This window comes from Notolepis coatsorum, assembly GCF_963971535.1.
Source record: "Notolepis coatsorum genome assembly, chromosome: 1".
Taxonomy (NCBI): Eukaryota; Metazoa; Chordata; class Actinopteri; order Aulopiformes; family Paralepididae; genus Notolepis; species Notolepis coatsorum.
The window spans coordinates 157,070,934-157,098,502 of record NC_140165.1 but is presented as its reverse complement, the minus strand read 5'-3'; the positions used below and the strand labels follow the sequence as shown (position 1 = coordinate 157,098,502).

General features: G+C 42.1%; 1 protein-coding gene across 1 annotated transcript; it reads left to right on the top strand.

Moving 5' to 3' along the window:
• The first annotated feature begins 97 nt into the window (after positions 1-97).
• On the top strand, positions 98-27,569 carry hspb8 (heat shock protein b8). Its single transcript, XM_084315125.1, has 3 exons — positions 98-798; positions 4,006-4,069; positions 26,484-27,569. Exons 1-3 carry the CDS (start codon positions 369-371, stop codon positions 26,659-26,661), a joined length of 672 nt encoding a protein of 223 aa, XP_084171251.1. The 5' UTR covers positions 98-368; the 3' UTR covers positions 26,662-27,569.

Below are 27,569 nucleotides of genomic sequence, written 5' to 3'. Positions count from 1 at the left end.
TGTTACGCCTGGTTGTTCCCGATGCACCGCGCACTTTCTGGACAGGACACTTGTTTTGTGCCGACTCAACGTCTGGGAAAACGGTTCCCATATAAAACCGACGGTCACTCGGAAGAAGGTCAATTCACTTCAATGTTTCAAGGGGTTCTTAACTTCTTGTCAAGAGTTGTGAAGGATCAACAAGTTATTTGACAATTTCATGCGTAAAAGTAATGCGCCCAACAGTGAAACGTTTACTGTAGGGAGTTATTCGATTCTTTTTACTATACATTGTAGATATTTTTACATAGGGGTGGACTTTTCAGGACAGAACTTGAGCAAATCGCTGAACTTTTGGCTTTGATATTTGGCTCTCCTCTCAGTTGGACATGGCAGAGGGAGATTTCTACACGATGGGAAGCCGACAGAGGGTTCCCAGGGATCCGTTTGGAGAGTCACCGTTCAGAGACAATTCGCCCTTCAGGGATCAGTCGCTTGCATCTCGGTTTATGGATGATGAGTTTGGGATGTCACCTTTCCCCGATGACCTCGCCATGGACTGGCCGGGTTGGGCTCGACCGGGCCGACTAAGCACGCGTCTCAGCAGCTCGCCTTTCACCAGCAGTTTACGCAGTGGATTCCCTCCGCGCACATCCACCGGGGGCCCGACGGTGTACACCACGACACGATACAATGAACCCTCCCGTAGTTCCCCTACAACGACCGGGAGTGAGCCCTGGAAAGTTTGTGTAAACGTCCACAGCTTCAAACCAGAGGAATTAAACGTCAAAACGAGAGACGGTTTTGTAGAAGTGTCAGGTGAGAAAGGCCTCGTCTTATCTACTATAAACTAATACTAATATAGACTCAGGGTTCTAACCCAAAATGTTGTCATCGTGTAGCCAGAGTATGAAAAGCCTTCTTCATTCCAAATATGGTCTCAATAGCACTGGGTCTTTTAAAAGGTGATCTTGATCAGTGGTTCTCAAAGCGGGGTCTGGTTGGATCCAGACAAAATGGTAAATAGGTTACATTTCATTAATGCTTTATTCACTAGAAGTTATCACAATGACAATGACTTATCTCATCATAGGTTTCACTCTCTCCACTCTTGAGACAGCCAGACTGTAGACTAGTGTCTGCTATGGTCAGACTAGTTTACTAGTTGGTCATATTAAACTAGTCAAGCTGTACAGAGATTTAACACAGATGGACATGATAGATAACATTTCCATAACACCCACCTCAGTTATGGAATTCTGGACTAAATCTTATCAAATGGGGGTCCGTGTTAACCACTGAGCTACAGTAGATAGCCTTTGGGACAGCGGAGGCCATAACATGACTTGCAGATAGGCAGGCAGATCCTCAAGCTTAGACACCTGTTGAGATTCTCAGAGAATCACTCACTCACCCATGAGCTCGATTTAGATTTAAAGGCAATGCCCGTGACAACAGTCTCTGTTTACAATAAGACAAGCCAATGGGTCGCCATTAAACACTGGGCAGACTGTTCTAGAAATAGGCCTATACTTTTTGCCCGAGTGGCCTTCACCCTTCTCACACCAATGTTTTCATCCTCACTGTTGGTCGCCGACTATAGTAGAAAATGAGAATATACTGTAAAATATTTTGCTTTATGGGCCTGTCTAGTATTGGTAAGTCAAAAGGCATGTGAATGCCAGGGATATCCACGACAGAAGAGGGCACAAGGAGAGCAGGCCCCAGTGCTGGGCTTTTTATAAACACATTGTTGGTATGCCAGTTGGGTCATTCAATCAGTGCCGAAGAGGCCGGGCCTGCCTGCCTCAGTGACTCGACCTCATTCTAAAAGTGTGCTTGCCAAACCATGTTCAAGGCAGATTTCACAGACATAAGGAAAGACTGCACGTGCCTTCCCCCATGTCTCAGTAGTTACAAAAGTTTCAGAAAGTCACTGAAATAGCTTGCCTTGTGGCTTCCAAAATAACCATATTCTCAAATCTCCTACAGGCATGCTAACCTTTGAAGGAACGTAGTACTTTGTTATATTCCATCTTGTGAATCGCTATCTGGCATCTCTGTTCTGAGAGCAAGTTATCCAGTGAGTCTGGAATGTGACATCTCCGTCATAAGGGACCTGGAGACTGGGAGAGGCTGCTGGTGGCCAGGCCAAATCACCGTTATTCATCAACTGTCTTAGGGGCTTAGGTGTGGGGACCTGTTTAACCTCTTATGTCATTGTGAAGTTTTTGTGGTCACATGTATGTAGGGCTGGGAGGTATTCTGAATATGAAGGATTTTTACAATATGTCATCCACGATATATAGGCTACATAATATCGTACTGTACTGTATATTCTTTAGTTAATCAAAGCATTTTCCTTGCCACAGTACTAAAAAGAGAAAACAGACCATTTTGAATGAGATAGCATCATGATGACAATTGTATTACAAGATACCAATACATAAAAAGAAAGTTGTCATATCACATTGTAATTTGTACTGGAAAATGGAATACCGTCAAAACTAAGAAAACTATTGTGATACGGTACTTTGGCCATACCCAGCCCTAGTCACGTGACTTTGCCAATGATCTAAGCACAGAAGTGATAGAAGTTTCCGGCACACACAGACAAGTGCTAGTTGAGTCCAGCACTTTTGGACAAGACGTCACAGTGGGGGTATAGGGTTGCACGTTGCTAGGCTCTGAGTGGTGACTGGGGTTGAGGGGTGGGGCGCGGGCCCTGCTGCAAGCAGCATTGGTATTTAACAGCTCCAGAGCAGCTGCTAGCTATAGCCATAGAGAGAGAGAGAGAGAGAGAGAGAGAGAGAGAGAGAGAGAGAGAGAGAGAGTAGAGCCATATGGAATCCGCGATCACGGAATCACGGACGGAATCGCGGAATTGAGCAATAAAAATGGAATCAACTATAAAAAAAAATTTAATTAAATTTTTTTTTTTTTTTTTTTTTTTACTTTTTTTTTTTTTTTTATGCTGTGGGACTTGTACAGCACTTTGTTCAACTTTGTCAGTGCTGTAAAGTTGAAACCTTTTTAAATATTAGACAAACAAAGCACTTTGCTTTCATGAAATATTGTAAGCAGTCATTTGAGGCTTCATAAAAGCAGCACAATGAACACAAATCTGTCAGTGCCGAGTCCGACCTCATCTTAAATAACAAACAGCATTGCTTGTTGTAGTTAACAAAGAGAGGCAGAGTTGATTTTGCAAAAATATATATACCTTTTTTTTTTTTTTCTTTTTTTTTTTTTTAATAATCGAATTTTATTTTCATATTCGAATCCCATGCCCATCGAACGAAGCTTCGAAGTATTTAAGACAGCCCTATTAAATGGACTGTTATATCTTATTAAATTGTGGACATTTATTCATTCCCACTTATTAGACACTATTTCTGATGGTAAAATGAGCGTACAAAGCAAAATACAGAATTCTGAAATATTAAAACGGAAAAAACGGAATTTGGAAAAAAATAAAATGGAATTTGGAAAAAAATAAAACGGATTTCATATGGCTCTAAGAGAGAGAAGACATATAAACAGGGTTTGGAAGATGAGGCCTGTTACTCGGGGGCTTTCCGAGCATAGCTGTCCTCCCTTCTTCCAGTGCAGAATGTGCATGTGTTTTATGGTGAAGTAATTTTTGGAAGGAGGTAAAAGGAACTGATAGGGGTTTCATCATATGCGTTTCACTGGGCGATGTGACTCACTGACACCTCAAGAAGAGAAACACTCAATAACATGAGGGGGGATTGGATCCCACCCTAGGCCTCATGAAGCTAAACAAAACACAGTGGGAATGGGATTGCGAAATGAAAACGACAAATGAATGCACTTTGGTTTCAGCATCAGTAAAATATTTTCAATCCCCTGTCCAATGTCCATAGCAAAGTACTGGGATAGATGTATGGCTTAAGTGGTAGCTAGCCTATGACCAACATCATATCATCCCCACTGCCTTGCAAAACTATTGCACAATGGGGGACTGTCTGTTTACTCAAAGTCATGCTTTCTTTTTTTCATCAGGGAAACATGAAGAGAAGCAAGAAGAAGGAGGCATAGTGACAAAGAACTTTACAAAGAAGATTCAGTGAGTATTTGAATTTTTTCTGATGCTATGCTTTTCACAAAGGACTCGCAAAGGGTGAAATATCGTGCTCACTGCGTTGCCATCATCATTTGCGGTTATTTAAATGAGGTAATAGGGGCGGAACATGTGCCCCTTTCTATGCAAATGAGACTCATTGCAAAAACACTCCAATTCACAAAGGCCGGCGCTAATTGCCACACGCAGTTAAAGTGACGCTATTTACATCATCAGAGATTTGGTGGTAACTAAGCGCATCTCCGGTGATCCGTTGGGTTAGGTAATAATCACAATAAAGAGAATAGAACCCGCACACTCTTATGCTCCAGAATAAACGTTAAATTTTTTTTTTGTATTTTATTTTTTTTATTATTTTTTAAACAAACACATAAACAAACATGACAACATAAAATTAGATATACAAGCATAGCATGCAGGTTCTATTCCCTTAACTAAACATTAAATACAACTTAATTTCTCACTCTAAAAATATTGTTAAATCTGAAATTATTTTCACTGGCACACAGTGCCTAACTTCGGCCGAAAGATTCAGCCCCATGGACAGGTCTGCTCAAACTAATTTCTTTTGGGAGGACAATTTGACAATTTGTATTCCTATTAGGGATGTCCGATATTATCGGCCGATATCGGCATAAAAATGTGATATCGGAAAATATCGGTTTAAAAATGTATTATTATTATAATTTAATTTTTTTTTACATTTATTTAACCTTTATTTACACAGGAAAGCAATTAAGAACAAATTCTGATTTTATTTATTGTCAAAAGTATGCATAATGTTGTGTTAATTCCACAACAAGAGATATGTAATGTTAATTACCTGAAATTATTCCGTTTTGGGGGGGGGGGAACCCTGCATATATCGGTATCGGTTGATATCGGTATCGGAAATTAAGAGTTGGACAATATCGGTATATCGGTATCGGTAAAAAAGCCAATATCGAGCATCCCTAATTCCTATACATCCCTAGATTGTGTTTTTGGTTTTGTATCATGTTTTTTAGTGGTTAAAAAAGTGTTCGCAAAATAAGTCTCATAGGTCGGGTTGTGGGGGCCTAGAGACATGACCATGATCATGTTTCTATGGACCTGAGTCTCCTGAACACGTAGAGATAAACCCAGAGTCGATCGGACCTTCTTACACCGAGCTATGGTAACCTTCGCGCACCTACCGCATAATATCTCCAGAAAAAAATTAGGCATTCATCTGTAGGGGGTAGGTGCTCGAAAGTTAACATAGCTCACCGTAGGAACTAGGAAGCATACAGAGTACTCCATACAGACTAGAGTACTAAACTGGAAGTAGCAGCAGATACAGAATACTAAACTGGAAGTATCAGCAGATACAGAATACTAAATTGTAAGTAGCAGCAATTATAGAGTACCAATATGATCCATCACTGTTACTGAGCATTCGTTTGGGGTCATTGGACATTGGACAAAATGTATTGAGTTGTAATACATCTAACATGCTTGGATGATCTTGGTGTCAGATTTTAGTATTGGGACTGGGATAATTCTCAGATACCAAAACCCTGTTATAACAATCTGACAATCCATTCCAGTAGCAGTATTATTGTTGCTATCATAACTACCACCATCATAACATGCTATCATAACTACCACAATAACAACATTATATACTAATATAATGCTTAAAGGATAACTCCACTATTTTGGGAAATTAGCTTATTTAACATCTTCCCTGGAGTTAGACAAGAAGATGCATACCTTTTTTGTCTCTGTGCGTGCATTTTAGCTTTGGGAATAGATGCTCCGTTAGCATAGCTTAGCTTCATCACTGGAAGTGAGGGAGGACAGTAGCCTTACATTGCCTTACAGTGTATTGCAAGGTCTGACATTGACCAAACTTGATATGCATGACCTTGGTGGGCTCTAGGTCAACTCCTGAAAAGGGGGTCAATGTCAGACCTTGCAATCAAAAGTTAGGGGCGCACTGAAATTATGGCAAGGGTTATTAGCCCCCTAACTTTTGATTGCAAAGTCTGACATTGACCCCCTTTTCAGGAGTTGACCTAGAGCCCACCAAGGTCATGCATATCAAGTTTGGTCAATGTCAGACCTTGCAATACACTGTAAGGCACTGTAAGGCTACTGTCCTCCCTCACTTCCAGTGATGAAGCTAAGCTATGCTAACGGAGCATCTATTCCCAAAGCTAAAATGCACGCACAGAGACAAAAAAGGTATGCATCTTCTTGTCTAACTCCAGGGAAGATGTTAAATAAGCTAATTTCCCAAAATAGTGGAGTTATCCTTTAACCTCAACAAGTTCCTTCCTCGTTATCCTGCAACAATATTGATATTATCAACACAATAACCATATAAGTCTGTTTTGAAATCTTTTGGACAGCCCATGTATTTGCAGTTGTGAAGTTATCTAAATCTAAATCATGTGAATGTGATATAGTATCATAAATAATACATATATATTAGGGGTGTAATGGTACGCGGATACGTACTGTACCGCGTCAATGTGGTCCTCCGGTACAGTACGGGCTGTGCACCGTACGATTACAACGGTATGGTCAACCTTTTTTTGCGGAACTTAAATCCCCCGGCCCCACGTAATTTATCAACAACACTGCGGTCTGCTGTGAGCATTATAAAACAAACGTGTGTTTAACCGACCGTGAATTAAAGTGTCAATGCTGTTTGTCATTTTAACAGCAGATACTTTCTTAAATGCCATCCTCCCGAGAGAGGGGTGTTGACGGGGAGCTTGCTGGTGTTATTTAGCATTGAACAGCTAACCGAAATCTAGCATTAACTAACATTAAAGGTTTAGCCATAACGTTACCTTGGCTAACGTTGGGGCTATTCATAATCCAGCAATAATGGCTGCAGACCTGCAAGCAAAGTACAGCAAGTTGGCAAAGGAGTATTCCAACGTAAATCACATTTTCACCAGTAACGTTAGTCTTTCCATCTCTCGGTAGCTCCTGCTAGCTAACCTAGCTCACGTTAGAGTAGTCGTCACTGAACCACCTCGCGTACAGAATTAATGACATGTTGCGGACAGCCATATCGGTGACAATGTTTAGCTTTTAGTGCCAAATGATAAGAGTCTGAGGCGGAGTCTCAAAAGAGAATGTTGAATATTTATTGTGCAAAAATCATTCACAACAGATCCTATATGCTACATCAACGGAGCCTTGTAGACCGAGTAGGGTATATCTGCAGAGCCACTGGGTAGCGAGTGCAACACCGTGTAATGTCCGTGTGTGGATAATTGGAGTAGGGTATATCTGCAGTGCTGCAGCCATACTCATTGTATAGATTTGTATTAGTATCATTAATCAATCACCTGTTGTTGAATAATTACCTTTACTTTCTAGTTATTACTAAAAAACAGTATATATAAAACAGTAGCTGTATAAAAAAAAAAAGTATAATTTATATATAAAAAAAAAAACTGTACCGAAAAAATACCGAACCGTGACTTCAAAACCGAGGTACGTACCGAACCGTGGATTTTGTGTACCGTTACACCCCTAATATATATATATATATATATATATATCACAAGAAACTACTCAACCTCGGCTGTCTTTAACTATGAGTGAACACAACACTTAAAGGAAAACTCCAACATTTTGGGAAATTAGCTTATTTTTATTTTTATTTATGCTTGAGTGTCCGGTTGCTGGTTAGCTCCGTTAGCGTGCAGTATATCAAGACCAGCCATGGGAATACTGTTTTCTAAATTGGGGAGGCTTTTAATCGTCAAGGTAAGAGGATTTTAAGTCATGGTATCCATAAACTTCAATCGGTTCGGATCATTTGAATGAAATGAGAATGTAAACAAACACGGCGTCACGTTAGAAAGTAGCACTGAAATCACTGCGCCCAGAGAGGAGTGGTTAGGCAAAAAAGAGTATATTTGCTTAGAAAACGTAATTGTCTAATAAATTTTTTTATTTCTCCACGTGGTAAATACACAGGTCACAACATGTTTACAGGAACGTTTTGGAGTTGTATTTGGAGTGTATTTCGTGACTGTAGGGGACTGTAGGGAACATCAGGGTACAAGTCTGACCCACTTCCAGTGATGAAGCTAAGCTACGCTAACGGAGCGGCTGTTCCCTAAGCCTAATGCATGCACAGAGACAAAAAAGGTATGTATCTTCTTGTCTAACTCCAGGGAAGATGTTAAATAAGCTAATTTCCCAAAATGTTGGAGTTTTCCTTTAACACTTTGCATGCCACGCCCGAGATTATTCGGGTTATTACCCCCCGGGTTGAATGCCCAATCACGAGAATATTCGCTTGTTCTCTTTTTTTTAATTTCTTTTGCGATCTGAAATCATATTTCATCAACCGTGTCTACCGTTGGAAATTCAGCTACCTCAGGCGCTCAGATGTGAAAAAAGCGCCCCCTATCATCTCCCAGATGGTAATTCACCCTTTTGGATTGAACTCAATGAAAATGAATGAGAAAAAAATACCTGCACTCCACATTTTACTTCTCACTCATGCAACCGGCGTCTACCAGCTTCATGCTGGACTCTCAGAGCATCGGGGAATATGTGTTTTACAGTATACACAGTGGATCACTAAAAGGAGCGATTTTTTCGAATGGCGATCAGGAATTGGAATAATCCATTTGGATACCATCTGATCTCAGGTAAGGAATCTATGTTACCAGTCTAAGGATAATCAGACCCGTTTTCACGGATATATAAGCTTTTATGTGATTATGTGATATCGCTGTTTGACTGTGCGCGCCGTCAGGAAATAGGAGACTCGATTTTCGGCTTGCCGCAAGAGAATGGTAGAAAACGGAAATTAACCGTTAAAAAAACAATCTGCTACGACAATGTTGACTGGAAAATGAGTCTTTGATAAGCGACGGGCAGATTAGACACATAGCCATAATTTAAAACATAGATTAGGCGATATTAACGCTAACATTGAAGTGGCCCTGGGCATTCAAAGGACTAATAATGAATTAAACTTGGGCAGTGAAAGTGTTAACTTACCGTCTTTAGATAATAATGTTTGAAAACTTAAAATGGACTTATATGAGGCGGTTAGGTGGCCGAGCGGAGATTGCGTTCGTCACCAGCCCCGGAGCTGTGAGCTGGATTCGCCTGTTCGAATCCAGCTCACAGCTCCGGGGTTGTCACCAGCTTGGCTGGCCGTCTGCACTAATACAATTGGCTGTATTAGAGGGTGGGAGAAGCTGGCGGGGTGGGTCCGGGTCGTTGTAAACAGCGACTCCTACAGTTCGGTCGGGGCGCCTGCTAAGCGCGGATAGGACTCGAGGGGGATAGTGTGGTCCTCCCACACGCTACGCCCTCTCGATGAGAATCCGCGCTGCCAGGTGAAAAGAAGCGGTGATTGGCTGGACGTGTGTCGGAGGAAGCACGTGGTAGCCTCCACTCTCCCAGATGATCTGACTGTGGGGGGTAAGTGCGCAGCGACCAGGAAGGGACTGGGAATTGGCATACGACTAACATTGGGATGGGAGAAAATCGGAGGAAAATGGAGGGGGAAAAAGACCAATAAAAAAATAAATAAAAAAAAATGGACTTATATGGTTCTTCGTTCGAGGTACTCGGCGGTCAAATAAAAAATAACACTAACAGCAGCTCCGACAGCATGTACTGAACACAGTATACACACTGGAAGAGTAACTACAGTGGCATCAAGCCGAGAAGCTTAAACTTGCTCCAGCTGGGATGAGAACTGAATACATTTAGTCTTGGCCCAGGGACCCAAGCTCATTAAAACACACCAGTACTCCTGTCATGTGGGTACAACAGACAACCACGTCCAGGACCCATTTCTGGTCCCGGTCTTCAGTTTGAGAGTCACTGGTGTCGAGCAACAAAGCAACCAACAGGCTCCATTTGCCCTTTAACACAACAGAACCAGACCACATGAGTCTCCACCACCCCCCGGTGTCTGGCCCTTTAATTGGGTGGTGGGAAGACTTCAAACAGCGGTGCTGCTAATCATTGTCCTGGGCCACTGTCTTGCTGGCGTGTCGCTTCAGCGCTGTTCATTTCCTGTTGCCTAATTACTAGGCAGCTGGGCTGTGCTAAGCTAGCACCGCACTCTTCGCAATCGCAATTCCTTTAATTGGAAAGGCCTCAGATTGCGTCTGTGTGCTCCAGCTAAGCGAAACCTGAAGCAAGCATCCAAAAGAATAGACAGACAGAGAGAGAGAGAGAGAGAGAGAGAGAGAGAGAGAGAGAGAGAGAGAGAGAGAGAGAGGGTGGGGGTACATATATAAATAACTGCCCTCAATACACAAATCCTCTGGCTGTATGAGAGAGAGAGAGAGAGAGAGAAGACATTCTTTTGCGTTGCTGATATACTATGTGAGAATGTGTTCTTAAATAAAGCTCCATTACACTTTCCCTCTCCATAAAAACCTCATGTTTGTTTGGATTTGGGAAACTGTCCAGCTGTCCCATTAGATCTGTCTGGAATGGAGTAAGAAATCATTATCAACCAAAGGTGTCTCTTCTGGCTGTAAGGTCCCTGACCTGGAGTAAGAGACATGTCAATAAAGCAACCAAAGATGTGTCTTCTAGCTACACTCTCAGAAGATCTCTGGCTTAGATGGAGAAAAGAACTATGTCAATAAAGCAACCGAAGATGTGTCTTCTAGCTACACTCTCAGAAGATCTCTGGCTTAGATATGGAAAAGAACCATGTCAATAAAGCAACCGAAGATGTGTCTTCCGGGCCCTGCTCTTAACTCAATCAGCACCGGACCCGATGATAGTTAACTCGCCAACCGTTCAGCGCCAGACCAGAGTATAGTCGGGTTTTCATTGTTATTTCTTTTATTCGATATTTCCAACGGCAAAGTTTCTAGTGAATTGCACGTATTGCTGCATAGCGTCGTTTTCTGGGATTAGACAGGATTACTCTAAAACTATAGTCATATTCACCACGGTATAAAACGGGAATGTATGGATGAAAAGATTATTTCTTTAACACATATTGAACGATAGATAGTCGATATCAAATGGGCCATAGTAGATCCATAGCTATAATATAGAATATAGTTATAGCTAGGGATGCACCGATATGAAAATTTGCCACCGATACCGATACCGATTGTTCAACTAACACAATCGGCCGATACCGATATTTGTGGCAAAATATTTTTTAAATATTTTTCTTTTTGTAATATTTTTTTTTTATGAAACTACTGTATATTTGTCTTACAAATTGTGCTCACCGATATGAACATAGGCCTCTTTACTTACTTAAAAAAAGGAAACATCAAGAAATAGCACTCTCTCTCCCAGTATGTTCTGCAGGGCTGCAGCTAGATACTAGTTCTCCCAGCATGGTCTACCTGCTGGGCTGCAGCTAGATACTATTGTCTCAACCAATGAAATTTTGATTGACAGTCGATTCTGCCAATTACGTCACACACCGCTCGCTTGCACCCGCCTCTGCTGTTACCACCAATCGGCAAGCGCGTATACATTTTTACTTCTGCTTTTGTCCGCCATTGATTTTGACGAGAGAGGTTTTCTAGAACAACAACAACACGGCGCGGCCGACGTTTAGCTTTTAGCTCCGCAGGATGACTTAAATGAGGCATAATGATTTTACTGCAACTAATGTTATAATAAAACAAAGCCTTTCTATACATGTGTCTGATTGAAAACGTTATTAACAGATTGCAGAATGGGTAAAACTCATGGCTCTGTGAGCAACGGAAGGAACTGAGCTAGTATGAACGCTTGCTACAGTACGTTCGGGTAAATAATATGCTGATGTTATTGAACGTGTAACACTAACTATATAACGTTAATGCCACAAAACGAATGCCTTGTTAATCATAAGTAGTAACTTTGATGCAGTAGCTTGTGTGTGTGGGGGGGACTGGGGACGGCGTTGTGCAGGTCGCGAGTGAACTATTTTTTTGTCTTGACGCTACACAAATTGATGGATATTTATCGGCTACTGCCATCGGCACATTCGAGCTTATAGGCCGATTGCAGTCAACAAGGCACTTATCGGCCGATACCGATACCCGACCGATACATCGGTGCACCCCTAGTTATAGCCCTGCAAACACCGCCACGTATTCCTATATTTTAGAGCGTCTGCCTTTTAACAACGCATCACGCATATCGCTGTGGCGTCCATTGAGTTAAATCTGTGTTGAAGACATGTGTCAATAATAATAATAATAATAATAATAATAATAATAATAATAATAATAACTGGACTTTGAAGAAGTCATGGGACACGTACTGTACACATGCAGTTTTTGTTGGGCCGTAACCCTATGTTACCCTCTATGTAGGTCAAAGGTAGATGTCCCAAGGTTATTGTGGCTGCTGGCATGGGTGGAATGTGGTGGAGGGTCTGTCTCTGCACTGTTTTTGGTTTGTTATTCAGGCCCCATGGGTGGATTGCTGTTGTCACTCTGTCTCTGTCCCTGTCCCTGTCTCGCTGATAGACATGATAATACTGGACTGCCTGGGATTGACTCAGTGCATCTGTCAAACATGCGGTTTGTGCATGATAGATACACACAAACACACACATGCACACACGCACACACACACACACACACACACACACACACACACACACACACACACACACACACACACACACACACACACCTCCTCCTCTTTCCTTCAACCTGTCTTGCTCGCATGCCTCTCTCTCTATCTATATCTCTATCTATCTATCTATCTATCTATCTCTCTCTTCCCTCCAGCAATATGGGGGGTATTGGGCAGTTTTTTGGCAGATTTACAAAATCAATGTTTGAGATCAAATGAGCAGTTGCCGGAGGTAAACAACCCCCCCCCCCCCCCCCCGTGCTGGACAGACAGATAAGGTTTCTTCCCAGGTCATGCGTTAATAAGCCGGCTGAGTCATTTGACTTCGTCAGGGGGACAACAACTTTGCTATGCCACAGTTTGTTCCTTGAAAATGGGTGGGTGGGGATTGGGGGGGGGGGGGTGTGTGTGTGTGTGTGTGTGTGTGTGTGTGTGTGTGTGTGTGTGACTGTGTGTGTGTAACACTTAGAACCTTAGATTATAGCATAAAGGAGTGAAATAATTTGTTTTTGGCTCCTGTGTCTAGCAGCAAAATCAACATAAAGTAGTAGAATAGATTAAAATAAATTGTAGCATGGCAATGATGAAAGAAACAGCATTAATTTACAATACATTAATCACAATGTAGTGGGTGTGGGTGTGATGGGTGCAAAGTGGCAGTAGAATCAGTGATAAAGTAGCTCTGCGTGGATGTAGTGTGTGAAAAACAGTAGTGTGTGCAAATCAGTAGCAGATGCAGCGATTAAATAGTGTTATCTGTTCACAAGTCTGACTACCTGGGGGAAAAACTATCCCAGAGTCTGCACTGCCTAGCATTCTCTTTTACTAAAATTATTAATCAATAATCATTCAATAATCATCAACCAATATCTTGAAATGTCCTACATCAGTAACCAGATTCATCCACAATGGCCTCCTGCGCTGTCTCCATGATATGATGTCTCCATGATATGATGGTTCAGTGATATGATGTCTCCATGATAATGATGGTTCAGTGATATGATGTCTCCATGATGGTTCAGTGATATGATGTCTCCATGATATGATGTCTCCATGATAATGATGGTTCTGTGATATGATGTCTCCATGATGGTTCAGTGATATGATGTCTCCATGATATGATGGTTCAGTGATATGATGTCTCCATGATAATGATGGTTCAGTGATATGATGTCTCCATGATATGATGGTTCAGTGATATGATGTCTCCATGATGGTTCAGTGATATGATGTCTCCATGATATGATGGTTCAGTGATATGATGTCTCCATGATAATGATGGTTCAGTGATATGATGTCTCCATGATATGATGGTTCAGTGATATGATAGTTCAATTATATGATCATTCAGTGATATGATGGTTCAGTTAAATGATGGTTCAGTGATATGATGGTTCAGTGATATGATGGTTCAGTGATATGATAGTTCAATGATATGATCATTGAGTGATATGATAGTTCAGTTAAATGGATGGTTCAGTGATATGATTGTTCAGTGATATGATGGTTCAGTGAAATTATGGTTCAGTGATATGATATGATAGTTCAGTGATATGATGGTTCAGTGAAATGATGGTTCAGTGATATTTGTTTGTGTTTTTATTAAGGATCCCCATTAGCTGGTGCCGTGGCTCCCAGCTAGTCTTCCTGGGGTCCACACAACATAATACATAAAATAATTACAAAAGGTAAAAACAAGGATTTAGTATACAGCAAGTAAGCTACTTTCACAGATGCTATAGATAGAAATAAAAAACAAAGCAATTAATTAAAACATACAATAAATACCCATTTTTAAAGATACTAAATGAGAAAACGTGTAGGCTAATAGGCAAAAACCCATACACAAATGCAATACACACATTAACCTCGCCCGGAGCCCTATTTTCTGAAAATCCGCCTAAAATACATACCTAAGTAAATGGAATATTGCTCCACTTCTACAAGGCTATTTGCATATTCTTGGTATCTAGGGACCTCAGTGAATGTATTCCCAGTGTCAGAAATATTGTGTCTATTACTAGGCTTGCTTAAATTGTGATGAAACAAAGGAGAATATGAATTATGATTTTTCTTTGCATCTTTGACAGTGAATAACACCATGCTAAAAATTACCAGACATGAAAAACTGCCACTGATATCGTTCAGTACCTTCTTGAGATCATGTGTACAAAAAAATCTAAGGAAATGAATAAAAGGAAGATGATTACACAGAAGGTTTTGTAGATACAGTACTGAATTCTCCCATCCGGACCAATGCAATTTGAAATATTATTATAGAATATAGAATAGACTGTGCCGAATGGGGCTCAAACAAGATTCCAAATGCACCCAATGTACAAATGGGGACGAAGGGACATTTATGCACATGTATTGGGACTGCTCACCAGTTAAGGCATTCTGGAAAGATGTGACCCAACAAATATCAAAACTCGTATCTTGGAATATACCTGTACACCCCTCGGTATTGCTGTTGAATGATGTTTTTGAGTTTGCAGTGAATCCACAGCTAAAGAGATTGGTTTTATCGGGTATCACAGTAGCCAAAAAGCTGATCGCATCACGCTGGTTTCAACCGGAAAAAATGTGCCGTAAAGTTTGGTTTCTTACATATCTCGATGTAATTTACCATGAAATATCTACAGCAAGAATTCTGGGTCTCAATGAATCCAAAATGTCAATGTGGTTAGAAGTGGTGGAGAGAATAAAAACTAGCTTATAATGGTAGTGTCTGGTTAGGTGCGAGGGATAGTGGAGGTACTTCTCAAGGTGGGGTCCGGGAGGGGGGGTTTCGAGCTGAGCATACGTATGTAGGTTTTTTTTTTAGATAACAGGTATTATGGGTATATCTTATATAAAACAACTAACCAAAATGTGATCTCATTGGATGTGCCCTGACAATTAATGCTTGTATATCTTATCGTGTGTTGTCATGTTTGTTTATATGTTTGTTTTAAAAAAGAATAAAAAAATAAAATACAAAAAAAAAACAAAAAAAAAGAATATAGAATAGCAGGCTTATAAATTACCTTATTATAGCCAATTCGCACATTTATGGATTGTGCCAAATCTTATATTTCAAATGAGTTCAATTTGGATTTAGTATCACCAGGCGTGCATAAGAACAGATAATGAAATCTACTGTATGTACAGTAGCTTTTTTATTTTTGCCAGGGTGCCACCATTTTGAAACTAATTTCAAATCTAATTGTTGCTACATGCTAAAAATAGGGAAGAGAAACTAACTGCGCTTCAATATATGTCAATAACGTTAAGTTGTGTGGTTTATTATCCAGAGTAATAAGAGATATTAAAAAAAATGCATGCAGAAGTAATTTGCTTGAAACCCCATAGAGGCCTTTGGGAAGTGTCATCCAACGCTCATCGAAAGCTCTCGGTGTCCTCTTCAAAATGGCTGCAAAAGAACTACAAACCCCGACGTTCAACTTTTCCAAAATGGTCGACTTTCGCGGACTAAACAACAGCAAAACGAAAAGTAAAATCTATCTAATAACACTTTAACCTATTGGTAAACTAACGTATTGATGATTATATACATTATAACTGCTGTTGTGACATGGTTATGATGCTTATACTTGAATACGTTTGAAAAATAAAACTATACTTTTGTCAAACAGTCTGGAGAGATTGATTTATGACGTCATTTTGGGACCGGTACAGGTCTTGTTGGGATTTGAGTTTATTTAAAAAAATCGATTTACTAAAAGTGTAGAGATAACTAGGTAGGTTGTTCCAGAGTGTTATGCACCTATAAATAAAAGACTGCTATGATTGTTCAATGATATGATAGTTCAGGGCTATGATAATTCAGTGATATGATGATAGTTCAGTTATATGATAGTTCAGTGCTATGATAATTCAGTGATATGATGATTCAGTGATATGACAGTTCAGTTAGGGCTGGGCGATATGGCCAAAAACGTTATCGCGATAAAATTATCAAATTATTTTCATATCACTCGATATCGATAATTATCGGCGACATAATTTCTGTCAAGTTTAATTAACTTCTTATGCCCGGCGCCGACGGACCGGCTATTAATAGACTCACTTGTTTTGCTGCTGCGAATGTCTCGAGTTGATGTCGTCATCAGTCCGCGCACGTTCTTCTACGCACCAGTGCATAGATTATTATATTCCACCAGGGGGCAACCTACCGCCACTGGATCATTATGCATTATAAGAATGGAACTAACAGTTAGCCAGAGCAAGCGGTGTATCCCATGACAAAGTACTAACTATCACCCTAAAATACTCCGTTCCGCCCCAATACATTGCAACGACGTCCACCGCATACCCCACACTACTCTAACCGTGGCCTCAGAATTCACGCCACACACCCACTCCGCACGTAAACTATAAAATAGCGGCGTGCAAGCTAATGATCCTAGCCAGCCTTGTTTCCAATGTACTAACTATCACCCTAAAATACTCCGTTCCGCCCCAATACATTGCAACGACGTCCACCGCATACCCCACACTACTCTAACCGTGGCCTCAGAATTCACGCCACACACCCACTCCGCACGTAAACTATAAAATAGCGGTGTGCAAGCTAATGAGCCTAGCCAGCCTTGTTTACTACCCAGAGGTGTAGGTTTCCGAAGCAATGTACAGAGAATTATTTAAACTAATAATTCACTAATAACACTTAAAATCATTGGTAAACAAACGTAGTGCTGAAAATATACACTTGAACTGCTGTTTTGATAAGGTTAGGGTCTTTACTCTTGGCTACATTAATTAATATGGACTGTATTGATCTGAGGTACACATACAGGAAATATAGAGTGTGAACTTGATACTAGGCTTTAAAAAATTATATTGCAAGTTTTATGTCAATAAAACCGTAAAAGACATGCATGCTGGGTACATACTCCTTAGATTGTCCTTGACCAAGAGTGCCTGGGCTCTGGACAGGTCTGCTGCTCACTGCTCCTAAATAGTTAGGGTGGGTTAAATGCAGTGGACATTGTATATGTAAATGTACTTGGTAAATAGAGTTTCCTTTCCTGTCCTTCCTTTTATTTTTTAATCATGATATCTGTTAAAATATTCTGCCCACTTCACTCAGCTCACCTGTACTGCACAGTGTGTTTGTCTTTTAACCTCTGTGTAACTATTGTGTAGGTGAAGTCTTCTCTCTCTCTCTCTCTCTCTCTCTCTCTCTCTCTCTCTCTCTCTCTCTCTCTCTCTCTCTCTCTCTCTCTCTCTCTCTCTCTCTCTCTCTCTCTCTCTCTCTCTCTCTCTCTCCACTCAACCCCTTTCTCACTTGTAATTCTCAGTGCAGTGGGAAGGCACTAGAGAGTCCACTCTAATTAAATGGAGGGTGGGCTCCCAGGCTGCATGGGATGGGCCCTAGTTGCCTGCTGTTTATACTAACTCCCAGAGACACTTGGCAGCAACCACAGAAACTCCAGCACGCCTTTATTTGGCCATGTTGTCTGACAAAGACCAGAGTCCTCTACGATACACTGCTTGTATGTATGTGTGTGTGTGTGTGTGTGTGTGTGTTTCTACCTCTCCCTCTGCTCTTAACAGGGGCAAAGTGAATATAGATATTGCTTTACATATTATTATTTATAGTAGGGGCGGAACAGGGGCGGAGCAGGGGCGGAACAGGGGCGGAGTAGGGGCGGAGCAGGGGTGGAACAGGGGTGGAGCAGGGGCGGAGCAGTGGGTGGAGCAGGGGCAGAGCAGGGGTGGAGCAGGGGTGGAACAGGGGTGGAGCAGGGGCGGAGCAGTGGGTGGAGCAGGGGCAGAGCAGGGGTGGCGCAGGGGCGGAGCATGGGCGGAGCAGGGGCAGAGCAGGGGCGGAGCAGGGGTGGAGCAGGGGCAGAGCAGTGGGTGGAGCAGGGGCGAAAAGGAGTAGGAAGAAGTATAAAGATATTTAATCCTACCCCTTCTCTACTACTCAGTGATTGTGAATATCTTTACATACTGTACACATACAAACACATACACATATCTACACATAAATGTACATTCTTTATACATTTAAATATATGTACCCACAATAAATGTATAATAATCTATGTAAACACCTAGTGATTATCAAAGCCTTTCTACATCCTTGTACCTGGTGAAAATCATGTCCTCATACCTCTTTTTATGTTTGGGCATTGCTTAGTTCCACATTCAGACTGTTCCACAGTTTGACAGTTTATAACCCCCTTCTCTATTAACACATCCACCGCCATAAACGGCTTATCGACGGGTTTGCTGATCATGCGAATTCCGCCAATCCACGGCGTACGACGTTATTGAGATCATATTTCATTTTTTCGCCATGGTATTCATAATTCCGCCACCCAGCCTCGGCTGAGACAGTGGGACTCGGCACAACCGTGCAACGCTTCAATACCGCCGCCAGGTGGATGATCGGGCGAGTTACTACCGGAAATGGATCTCTGGTGATCTCGGTGCATCTGGGAAATCCGTCCGGCAGTCACATATTGTTGCGGGACTCTAGACACACATCCGTGTATATGGATCGCTGCCATAACTCAATAATCGATATGATTTGGGCGTTTATTGCGCCATACAAACCGGAAATGGATCTAGTCGATCGACATCAAATAAGTGGGATATTTTTCCTCCAGTCTCATCGGCGAACGGTAAGAGGACAGTAACGTTACTTTCAGCTTGATGGTTTATTCTTTTCAATGCAAACCGCTCTGATCAATATATCACCCATACTACATAAAGCATTTACTGACGATCACGGAATTATAAACGACCCCCCCAACCCCCCCTTTCATCCGCGCATGATGAGTCATAACGTTTAGGATCGTATTCAGTTGGATTTTTAATACAGCGTGTATCGCGAATAAACTGCAATCGATAATCTATATTATGCGTTTAGGCCTATAACTAGCATTCTAGGAATTACTGCAGAAAACGATAAAAACATACTTATATTCTAGACGGTATTTTCGTATGAATATATGAATGAAAAAGTATAACGTTCCTACATCCTAAACGATAGATAATCGATGTTGAATGGGCCATAGTAATGTCAATTTAGCAATACAATTTAAAAAGTTATAGCCCTGCAAAGAAGGTGAACATCTCCATAGGCTTAGACTGGTGGCAGTGATCATACATTGATGGCAGTTAATGTGTTAAAGATGAAAGAACACTGGTAGTAGGTACAGGGGGTACAGGTAGTAAAAACAACACAAGCAGTGTAAACAAATAGGTCAATATAATTTACTATCTAACTAACTGAAAATTATTCACAGTATTCACAGTGTCACATAAGGTGCAGTATGCATAAGGTAGTGTTATAATTTACTATCTACTGAAATATACATTGTTCACAGTATCACAGTATCCACTGAAATATACATTATTCACAGTATCACAGTATCCCCATAAGGTGCAGTATGCCTAGGGTAGTGTTATTGTCCTCCTTGGGTTCCTATTAGTCCTAGGTCAATGTCTGGCAGCAGTCGCTGCCCCCTGTTGTGGAGCCTGGAGGCCGCTAGTCGCTGCCCACTGTTGTGGAGCCTGATGGCCGCTGGTATGAAGGACTGTCCGAGGCAGTTAGTTGAGTGTCGGGGGGGTATGAGTCTGTGGCTGAACGTGCTTCTCATCTTGACTAGCTCGTCGTAGAGGGGGTGGTAGGCAGGGTTTCCGTTAGAAAAAATTGTTGCCGGCCTCAGTGTCCGGTAGATTTCAATCTACCGGTCAAATGAGAGAAATTCCGGTCAGAGTTTATGGAGCTTAAAGGGGAGATGAAGCAGTGAACAATGTGATCCTAGTTTGTTTGTTGTGTACCTTGTGTAAGACAGGGTCCTATAATAAAATGTGAAATCCTGCTTATTTGTCTGAAAAATCAAATATAATTTCCCTGTTTTCGCCATGGGCGCGGCCATTTTGTTGCTGACGTCATGGGGCTGGTTTGGTGTATACACTGCTGGTTAGCTGCCTATAGTGAATGGGTCAGTCAGTAAATAAAATGTTGCCTACAAAACAACGGGACCGCGGTGGTTCTGTTTGTATTGCTCCTGGCTGTTCAAACAAATTTTACCGTGTGAAAGAGAGGAAAGTTGGTTAATTTCCACAAACTACCAGTGAAAAAAACAGTGTTGTTGGCACGTTGGCTCAGGCTGGCTGCACTCAGGCGGCGCGACCAGCCTGTTGGACAGGGAAGGAGGATCTGCAGCGAACACTTCATTGCCTCGGATTATGTTGTTGGGGTGGGATGTTTGTCCAGAAGACCACTAATCAGCTGAAGCCGGACGCGTTTCCCTCAGTCTTCGACAGACAGACCGGCCCAGGCAGTTCAGCGTCGCGGAGCATTCAGCCTGCTGGCTACCTAGATCCACTTCAACCAGCGTCGCGGAGCATTCAGCCTGCTGGCTACCTAGATCCAATTCAACCAGCGTCGCGGATCATTCAGCCTGCTGGCTACCTAGCTCCACTTCAACCAGCCGAGCGTCGGGAGCTCCAGTAGCTTGTCGATGTGCTAATAGCCTGGAGCCAGCTACCGTTAGCTTGCCGAGGCTCCAGCACACCGACAAGCTGCTGGAGCCGGCAGCTACCGTTAGCTTGCCGAGGCTATTAGCACACCGACAAGCTGCTGGAGCTAGCTACCGTTAGCTTTCCGAGGCTATTAGCACACCGACAAGCTGTGTAGCCAGCTACCATTAGCTTGCCGAGGCTATTAGCACACCGACAAGCTGTGTAGCCAGCTACCGTTAGCTTGCCGAGGCTATTAGCACACCGACAAGCTGTGTAGCCAGCTACCGTTAGCTTGCCGAGGCTATTAGCACACCGACAAGCTGTGTAGCCAGCTACCGTTAGCTTGCCGAGGCTATTAGCACACCGACAAGCTGTGTAGCCAGCTACCGTTAGCTTGCCGAGGCTATTAGCACACCGACAAGCTGTGTAGCCAGCAGGCTGAATGCTCCGCGACGCTGGTTGAACTGGAGCTAGGTAGCCAGCAGGCTGAATGCTCCGCAACGCTGGTTGAAGTGGATCTAGGTAGCCAGCAGGCTGAATGCTCCGCGACGCTGAACTGCCTGGGCCGGTCTGTCTGTCGAAGACCGAGGGAACCGCGTCCGGCTTCAGCTGATTAGTGGTCTTCTGGACAAACATCCCACCCCAACAACATAATCCGAGGCAATGAAGTGTTCGCTGCAGATCCTCCTTCCCTGTCCAACAGGCTGGTCGCGCCGCCTGAGTGCAGCCAGGAGCAATACAAACAGAACCACCGCGGTCCCGTTGTTTTGTAGGCAACATTTTATTTACTGACTGACCCATTCACTATAGGCAGCTAACCAGCAGTGTATACACCAAACCAGCCCCATGACGTCAGCAACAAAATGGCCGCGCCCATAATGATAAATGCTTAAAAAATGCACATAACAAATAGTTTTTTCTTAGAAACTGCTTATTTTTATAACGTGATTTTTTCTGTGGCTTATCTAAATACTAATGTGATGCTATGAATATGTATTTATCGCTATGCTTCATCTCCACTTTAAAAACAATTGATAGGCAAAAGAATGACAACAAAACAAAAGAATGACATCATCAAGGCATGTAGATTTATAATATTTTTACTTAAAACTAGGCTACTTTTGCGTATAGTCATTATATTCCAAATAAAATAAGTCCCGAGACTCCGTGCTGCTGCCGACTTTAAATCAAATAGGTGTCTGTGGGCAGTCGCCCGACATTAATAAACAGCAGTCTGTTATAATCACATTTTTATGAGCTAACGAATTCCGTTATATTGGACATTAGTATTAATTATATCAAGCGAAGAACTGAGAAATTTGGCAGAGAGAGACGGCAACATTATCGTGGGTCTCCACCTCCCAATGACTTATTTGCGAGAGTATGTCGATGCAGAGCAGCAGATTCAGCTGTTTTCTGGCTCTTTTCTGGCTCTATCTGGGGACCGCTCAGCAGCGCCCCCCACCCAACAGCTGAATTGCCAATGGCTGAATTGGAGTACTGCACTGTGCCGCTGCTGCTCCGGCTCTGCAGCTGCACATGCACTCCAAACCCAGCACTAAGCTCTCGCTGACAACGTCGTTGTCATTATTAGAAGCAACGATGAAACAAATGTAATGATTGTTTCGTTCATCGCATAGGCCAGTGGTTCTCAAACTGTGGTACGCGTACCACTAGTGCAGGGCTGTACGCTAAGCTTTTTCACTAGGGGCACACTTGCTATGCCCCTAAATGAGAAATTTAGGGGCAAAAAATATTTTTTAGGGGCACATTTTTTAATAACAATTTTACCATTATTTATATCGATTGTTTTTGATTTAAAAAAAAATAATTTCTTTTTATTTTATATAATATTTTTTTAATAAAATATATATATTATATAATCATACTTGTAGTTGTATTATCTGCGAGACATCGCCACCACGCAACAAGTCAAAATGCTCGCTATATGCAACCAGCTCCACTGTCTGTGTGTACTCGAGTAGCCTCCAGTTACGGCTAGGATTCTCCGGAGCTGCAGCTGGACCCTATTGACTATATTCAGCGTGCCCTCAGCTCGAATCGACTCAGTGTTATAAGACATTGATATCAGGAGCTATCTGTAGCTATTTAGTTTAATGGGACGTTTCGTTTTGAACAGTGAGCTAACGCGAGCTATCATGCACTACTAGACTTGCTGTAGCATTTGTTGATATCAGTAGCTAGCCGGCTGGCAGGCTCACCGAGGTCCCAGTGTCCCACTAGAGACTAGTGTTTACAACAGCCACGGGTGCGGGAGGGAGGAGGAGCAGCAGACGCCGCAGCTCTCTCCGTGTGTCTGAGTTCAGTTCAGTTCGGCTCACTATAGGAGGTTGAACGCGTCGAAAATATGAAGCAATACTAACTTTACTTTTCTTCATAGCTAAATGAATCAGACAGTCAGCCAGTCTATCAGAGTGAGTGCTCAGTCGATTGTTCCCGCTGATCATACCTGCTGAGTGCTCACTGCTCAGCTCGCGTGAGTGACGTCATCGCGTCATCACACGCCTTGGATAATTTAGGAGTGAAATGCGAATGCAAGGCTTGAAAGCACTACTCGCAAGCCCGCCCCCAGATAATATTTACCAATCGCAACGGCCAATTAAAGGGGCAATTCGCGATCATCTCGTCGCAGTGTACAGCCCTGTAGTGGTACTTGGTGGTACTGCTGGTGGTACTTGAAAATATTTACAAAAAAGCTAAAAAAAAAAAAAAAAAAAAAAAAAGGTCAGGCCACTGAACTTAGAAGCAAGCCAGGCCAGTGTTTCTGGTTGCGGTGGCACGATAGTTAGATAACCTAAGTGGGGAACAACCAGGAGATCACTGTGACAGAGAGTAATGCAGTCTAAACAGTCATAAATCTTTAATTCAACTTCAGCCCTGATCATAACCATTTATTTTTAGATTTTTTGTAATGTCAGATAAAAAATGAAGTACTCCCACTTTTCTGAAACGAGTTGGTGTTAAATCTGACATTACAAAAAATCCATCAAAATCTGTGTTGCTGCTAATCATTGACACATGCCTAGCCTGTAATAATCCCCCCCAGAAAAATGTACTTTGCATTTGATATATTGAAAATATTTTACTTTTTTTGTGTTTTTTTTTACAATAATTTGTGATGCCATCACACAAACTGGCATTTAAAGGGTAAACATTCAAAAATGTATTGAATATGTGTTTTCTTTTCTTTTTTACAATAATTTGTGATGCCCATCACAAACACTGGCATTTAAAGGGTAAAAATTCAAAAATTCCTGCACCAGAATGCAGGAAATTAAGTTTTTCTAACTAAATGTGTGTGTGTGTGTGTGTGTGTGTGTGTGTGTGTGTGTGTGTGTGTGTGTGTGTGTGTGTGTGTGTGTGTGTGTGTGTGTGTGTGTGTGTGTGTGTGTGTGTGTGTGTGTGTGTGTGAGTGTGTGTGTGAGAGAGAGAATGACGGACAATTGCTTGCTGTGTGAGAGAGAGAGCGATAGAGAGAGAATTAAGTACATTTGAGAATGTTAGTTATTATGTTCTCAATGCCCCTTGCATTGTATGAGTTGTGTGGAAGCGTTTGCTAGTTCTAGTGCTATCCCTTTGTACATTGTGGCTGTGTCTGACAAAAGTTAACAATAAATAATGGTATTAGGAATACATTTGCCTCCTGCGTGAACTGTGCATAGCTGAATAGACTGTATTTTAACGCCGGTCATATGGTGGAACTTGGAGAGCCAGCTACGTTCTCAGGTGGTACTTGGTGTAAAACGTTTGAGAACCACTGGCATAGGCTATTTAATTTTAGCCTATTTTAATACAATTCAAATAATCAAATTGTGCTTAGAGGGAATTATTTTCACCGGACATTAAGACCGGAGAGATTAAATATGTCGGACTTCAACAGATTTTGCCGGTCAAATACCGGTAATTACCGGCTAACGGAAACGCTGGTGGTATGGGTTCTCCATGATGGCAGCCAGCTTCCTTCTCATCCCCCTCTCTAACATCACCTCTAGTCTAGGTAGCTCGACTCCCACCACGGAGCTAGACTTCCTCACCAGCTTGTTGAGCTTGTTGGTGTCCTTTGAGTTGATGTAGCCTCCCCAGCATGCCACAGCATAGAAGAGGACGCTGGCCACTACAGACTGGTAAAATGACTGCAGCAGTCTATTGCACACGTTGAAGGACCTGAGTCTCCTCAGGAAGAACAGCCTGCTCTGTCCCTTCCTGTAGAGGGCCTCTGTGTTATCTGACCAGTCCAGTTTATTGTTCAGGTGTACCCCAAGGAACTTATATGACATATTTGACATAATTGAAAGGAATGCTCCCATTTCTGGTGCAAAATACATGTATACATTACTTTTACAAATTATGTATATAGACCTGTTCGCTGTATATGTCAGACTCAGTGTGCGCGCGGAGCAGAAAGGAACGTAATCCTGGTCAGAACAACGGGGCAGACTACATTATACAGTATTTGCATTTGTTAGCCATGCTAGCGATCTAAACAATCTCACACTCACAGCCATGCTGATTTGGCTAAATGACATCCAGACGTTTTCGTTTGAAACTACTTTTAGTCAGGGGAGTGCCATGGTTTCTCCATAGAGCACATCTACAACGCACATCCACCCTAGTGATCAGGTGCAGGACAAACAGAAGATCAGCATTAAAAATAATAGAGTCTGTACACTGTTAGACGTCCTCCCACTATATGTTTATTGAGAGATCAATGTTTCAATCATCTAATGAAGAAGGTCATTACATTAGATGATCGAAACTTTGATCTCTCAATAAACATAGTGTGGAGCAAATCTAACAGTGTGCAGACTCTATAATTATTTATGCTGATCTTCTGTTTGTCCTGCACCTGATCACTAGGGTGGTTGTGCGTGCCAATGTAGGTCCCAGTTCTAGGTGGAGCTCACTATTAACTTATTACACTGTGTTTTATGCTGTTCTGTCTTGTGATGTTAGAGGACCATGTTGGTCTTAATTGTTTCACATGCTATTATGGACTTCCATCTTATGACATCTCTTTGCTTAATGCTCGGCCAAATAGAACCAAACCGCAGCAAAACAAGCTACTCAATCCTGTCTATATCCTACTCATCAGTCTCACCCACCTGCTCTTCCTTCTCCTCTCCTCTCCTCTCCTCTCCTCTCCTCTCCTCTCCTCTCCTCTCCTCTCCTCTCCTCTCCTCTCCTCTCCTCTCCTCTCCTCTCCTCTCCTCTCCTCTCTCCTCTCCTTTCCTCTCCTCTCTTATCTTCTCCTTTCCTTATCCTCTCCTCTCATCTCCTGTCCTCTCCTTTCCTCTCCTCTCCTTTCCTCCCTCAGGATTCCGTTAGATGTGGACCCGCTGACGGTCTTCGCCTCCTTGTCCCCTGAGGGCGTCCTCATCATCGAAGCGCGACAGACCCCACCCTATTACCTCTTCAGCAACGAGTGTCTCCAGGGAGGAGGAGAGATGCAAGAGACAGAGTCCCCCAAGCCCCAGGAGGCCCCCATGGTCTAACCGCAGTAACCAGAGAAAGAGACAGATTCCTGGGAGCCTGAAGCCTGCTGCCCCCCCTGCCCCCAACTTCAGGACTTGACAGAGCATCCATCACAGTAGAGGACAGGGTTGACACAAAACCTGTGTCCCTCACCTTCACACTGTCAGAGATCTGATATTTATTTTGTGCAAAAATAAAGAAGATAGATATACAATTCCAATGTGGTTTTCACTGAAAACGGTATGTGTGGGTGTATCATGAAGTAGTAAATGCCCTGTAAGCCCACATATACATTAGAAGTAATTATACGCTATTGTATTAGTGATACATTTGTGTACTATTCCATGCCTATGTACAATTTATATTAACATCCAATCAATTAATGGAACAGTCTTTACTGGAACACTGACAGATGTACATGTTACTAATCCTGTGATGTCTTGGTATATGTAGGCCTATGTCTTCCATTGGTACTTTGACAAACAATAAAAGGTAATTTGACAAACAAAAACTATGCATTATGCAGTGACTTTATGATGTACAGCAATATTTTGAGACTAATAAATCTCACTGAATTGATGAGTAACTCTCTAAATCTAAATCAATGCAAATCATCCTCTATACTTCTAGTTGTAAGATGGAGACTTGAATGGAGGCCCGGTCCCCAGAATTATAGTAGTTGTGTGTTATTGCGTGCATTGATACTGTATTCTACTTACGTGTATTGTAAATATATTACCGTATGTACCAATCCAGAATTATAATCCAAACTGCCCCAGAGGTCTTACAAAGTGGTGTTCTTTGCATTTGATTTTTCTATTTGTGTGTGTAATGAGAATGTTTTTTTGTTGTTGTTTTGTTTTTGCCAAAACTCTCTCCCACCTTCTTTTCTGTCTTTGTATTGGTTGATGCAATAAAAAGAATCTGC

Excerpts from the sequence above, each read along its gene's own strand:
- hspb8 (XM_084315125.1), top strand. The coding sequence starts at position 369 with ATGGCAGAGGGAGATTTCTACACGATGGGAAGCCGACAGAGGGTTCCC. Across the intron at positions 799-4,005 it reads CGGTTTTGTAGAAGTGTCAG|GGAAACATGAAGAGAAGCAA; the intron begins GTGAGAAAGGCC and ends TTTTTTCATCAG. Across the intron at positions 4,070-26,483 it reads AACTTTACAAAGAAGATTCA|GATTCCGTTAGATGTGGACC; the intron begins GTGAGTATTTGA and ends TTCCTCCCTCAG.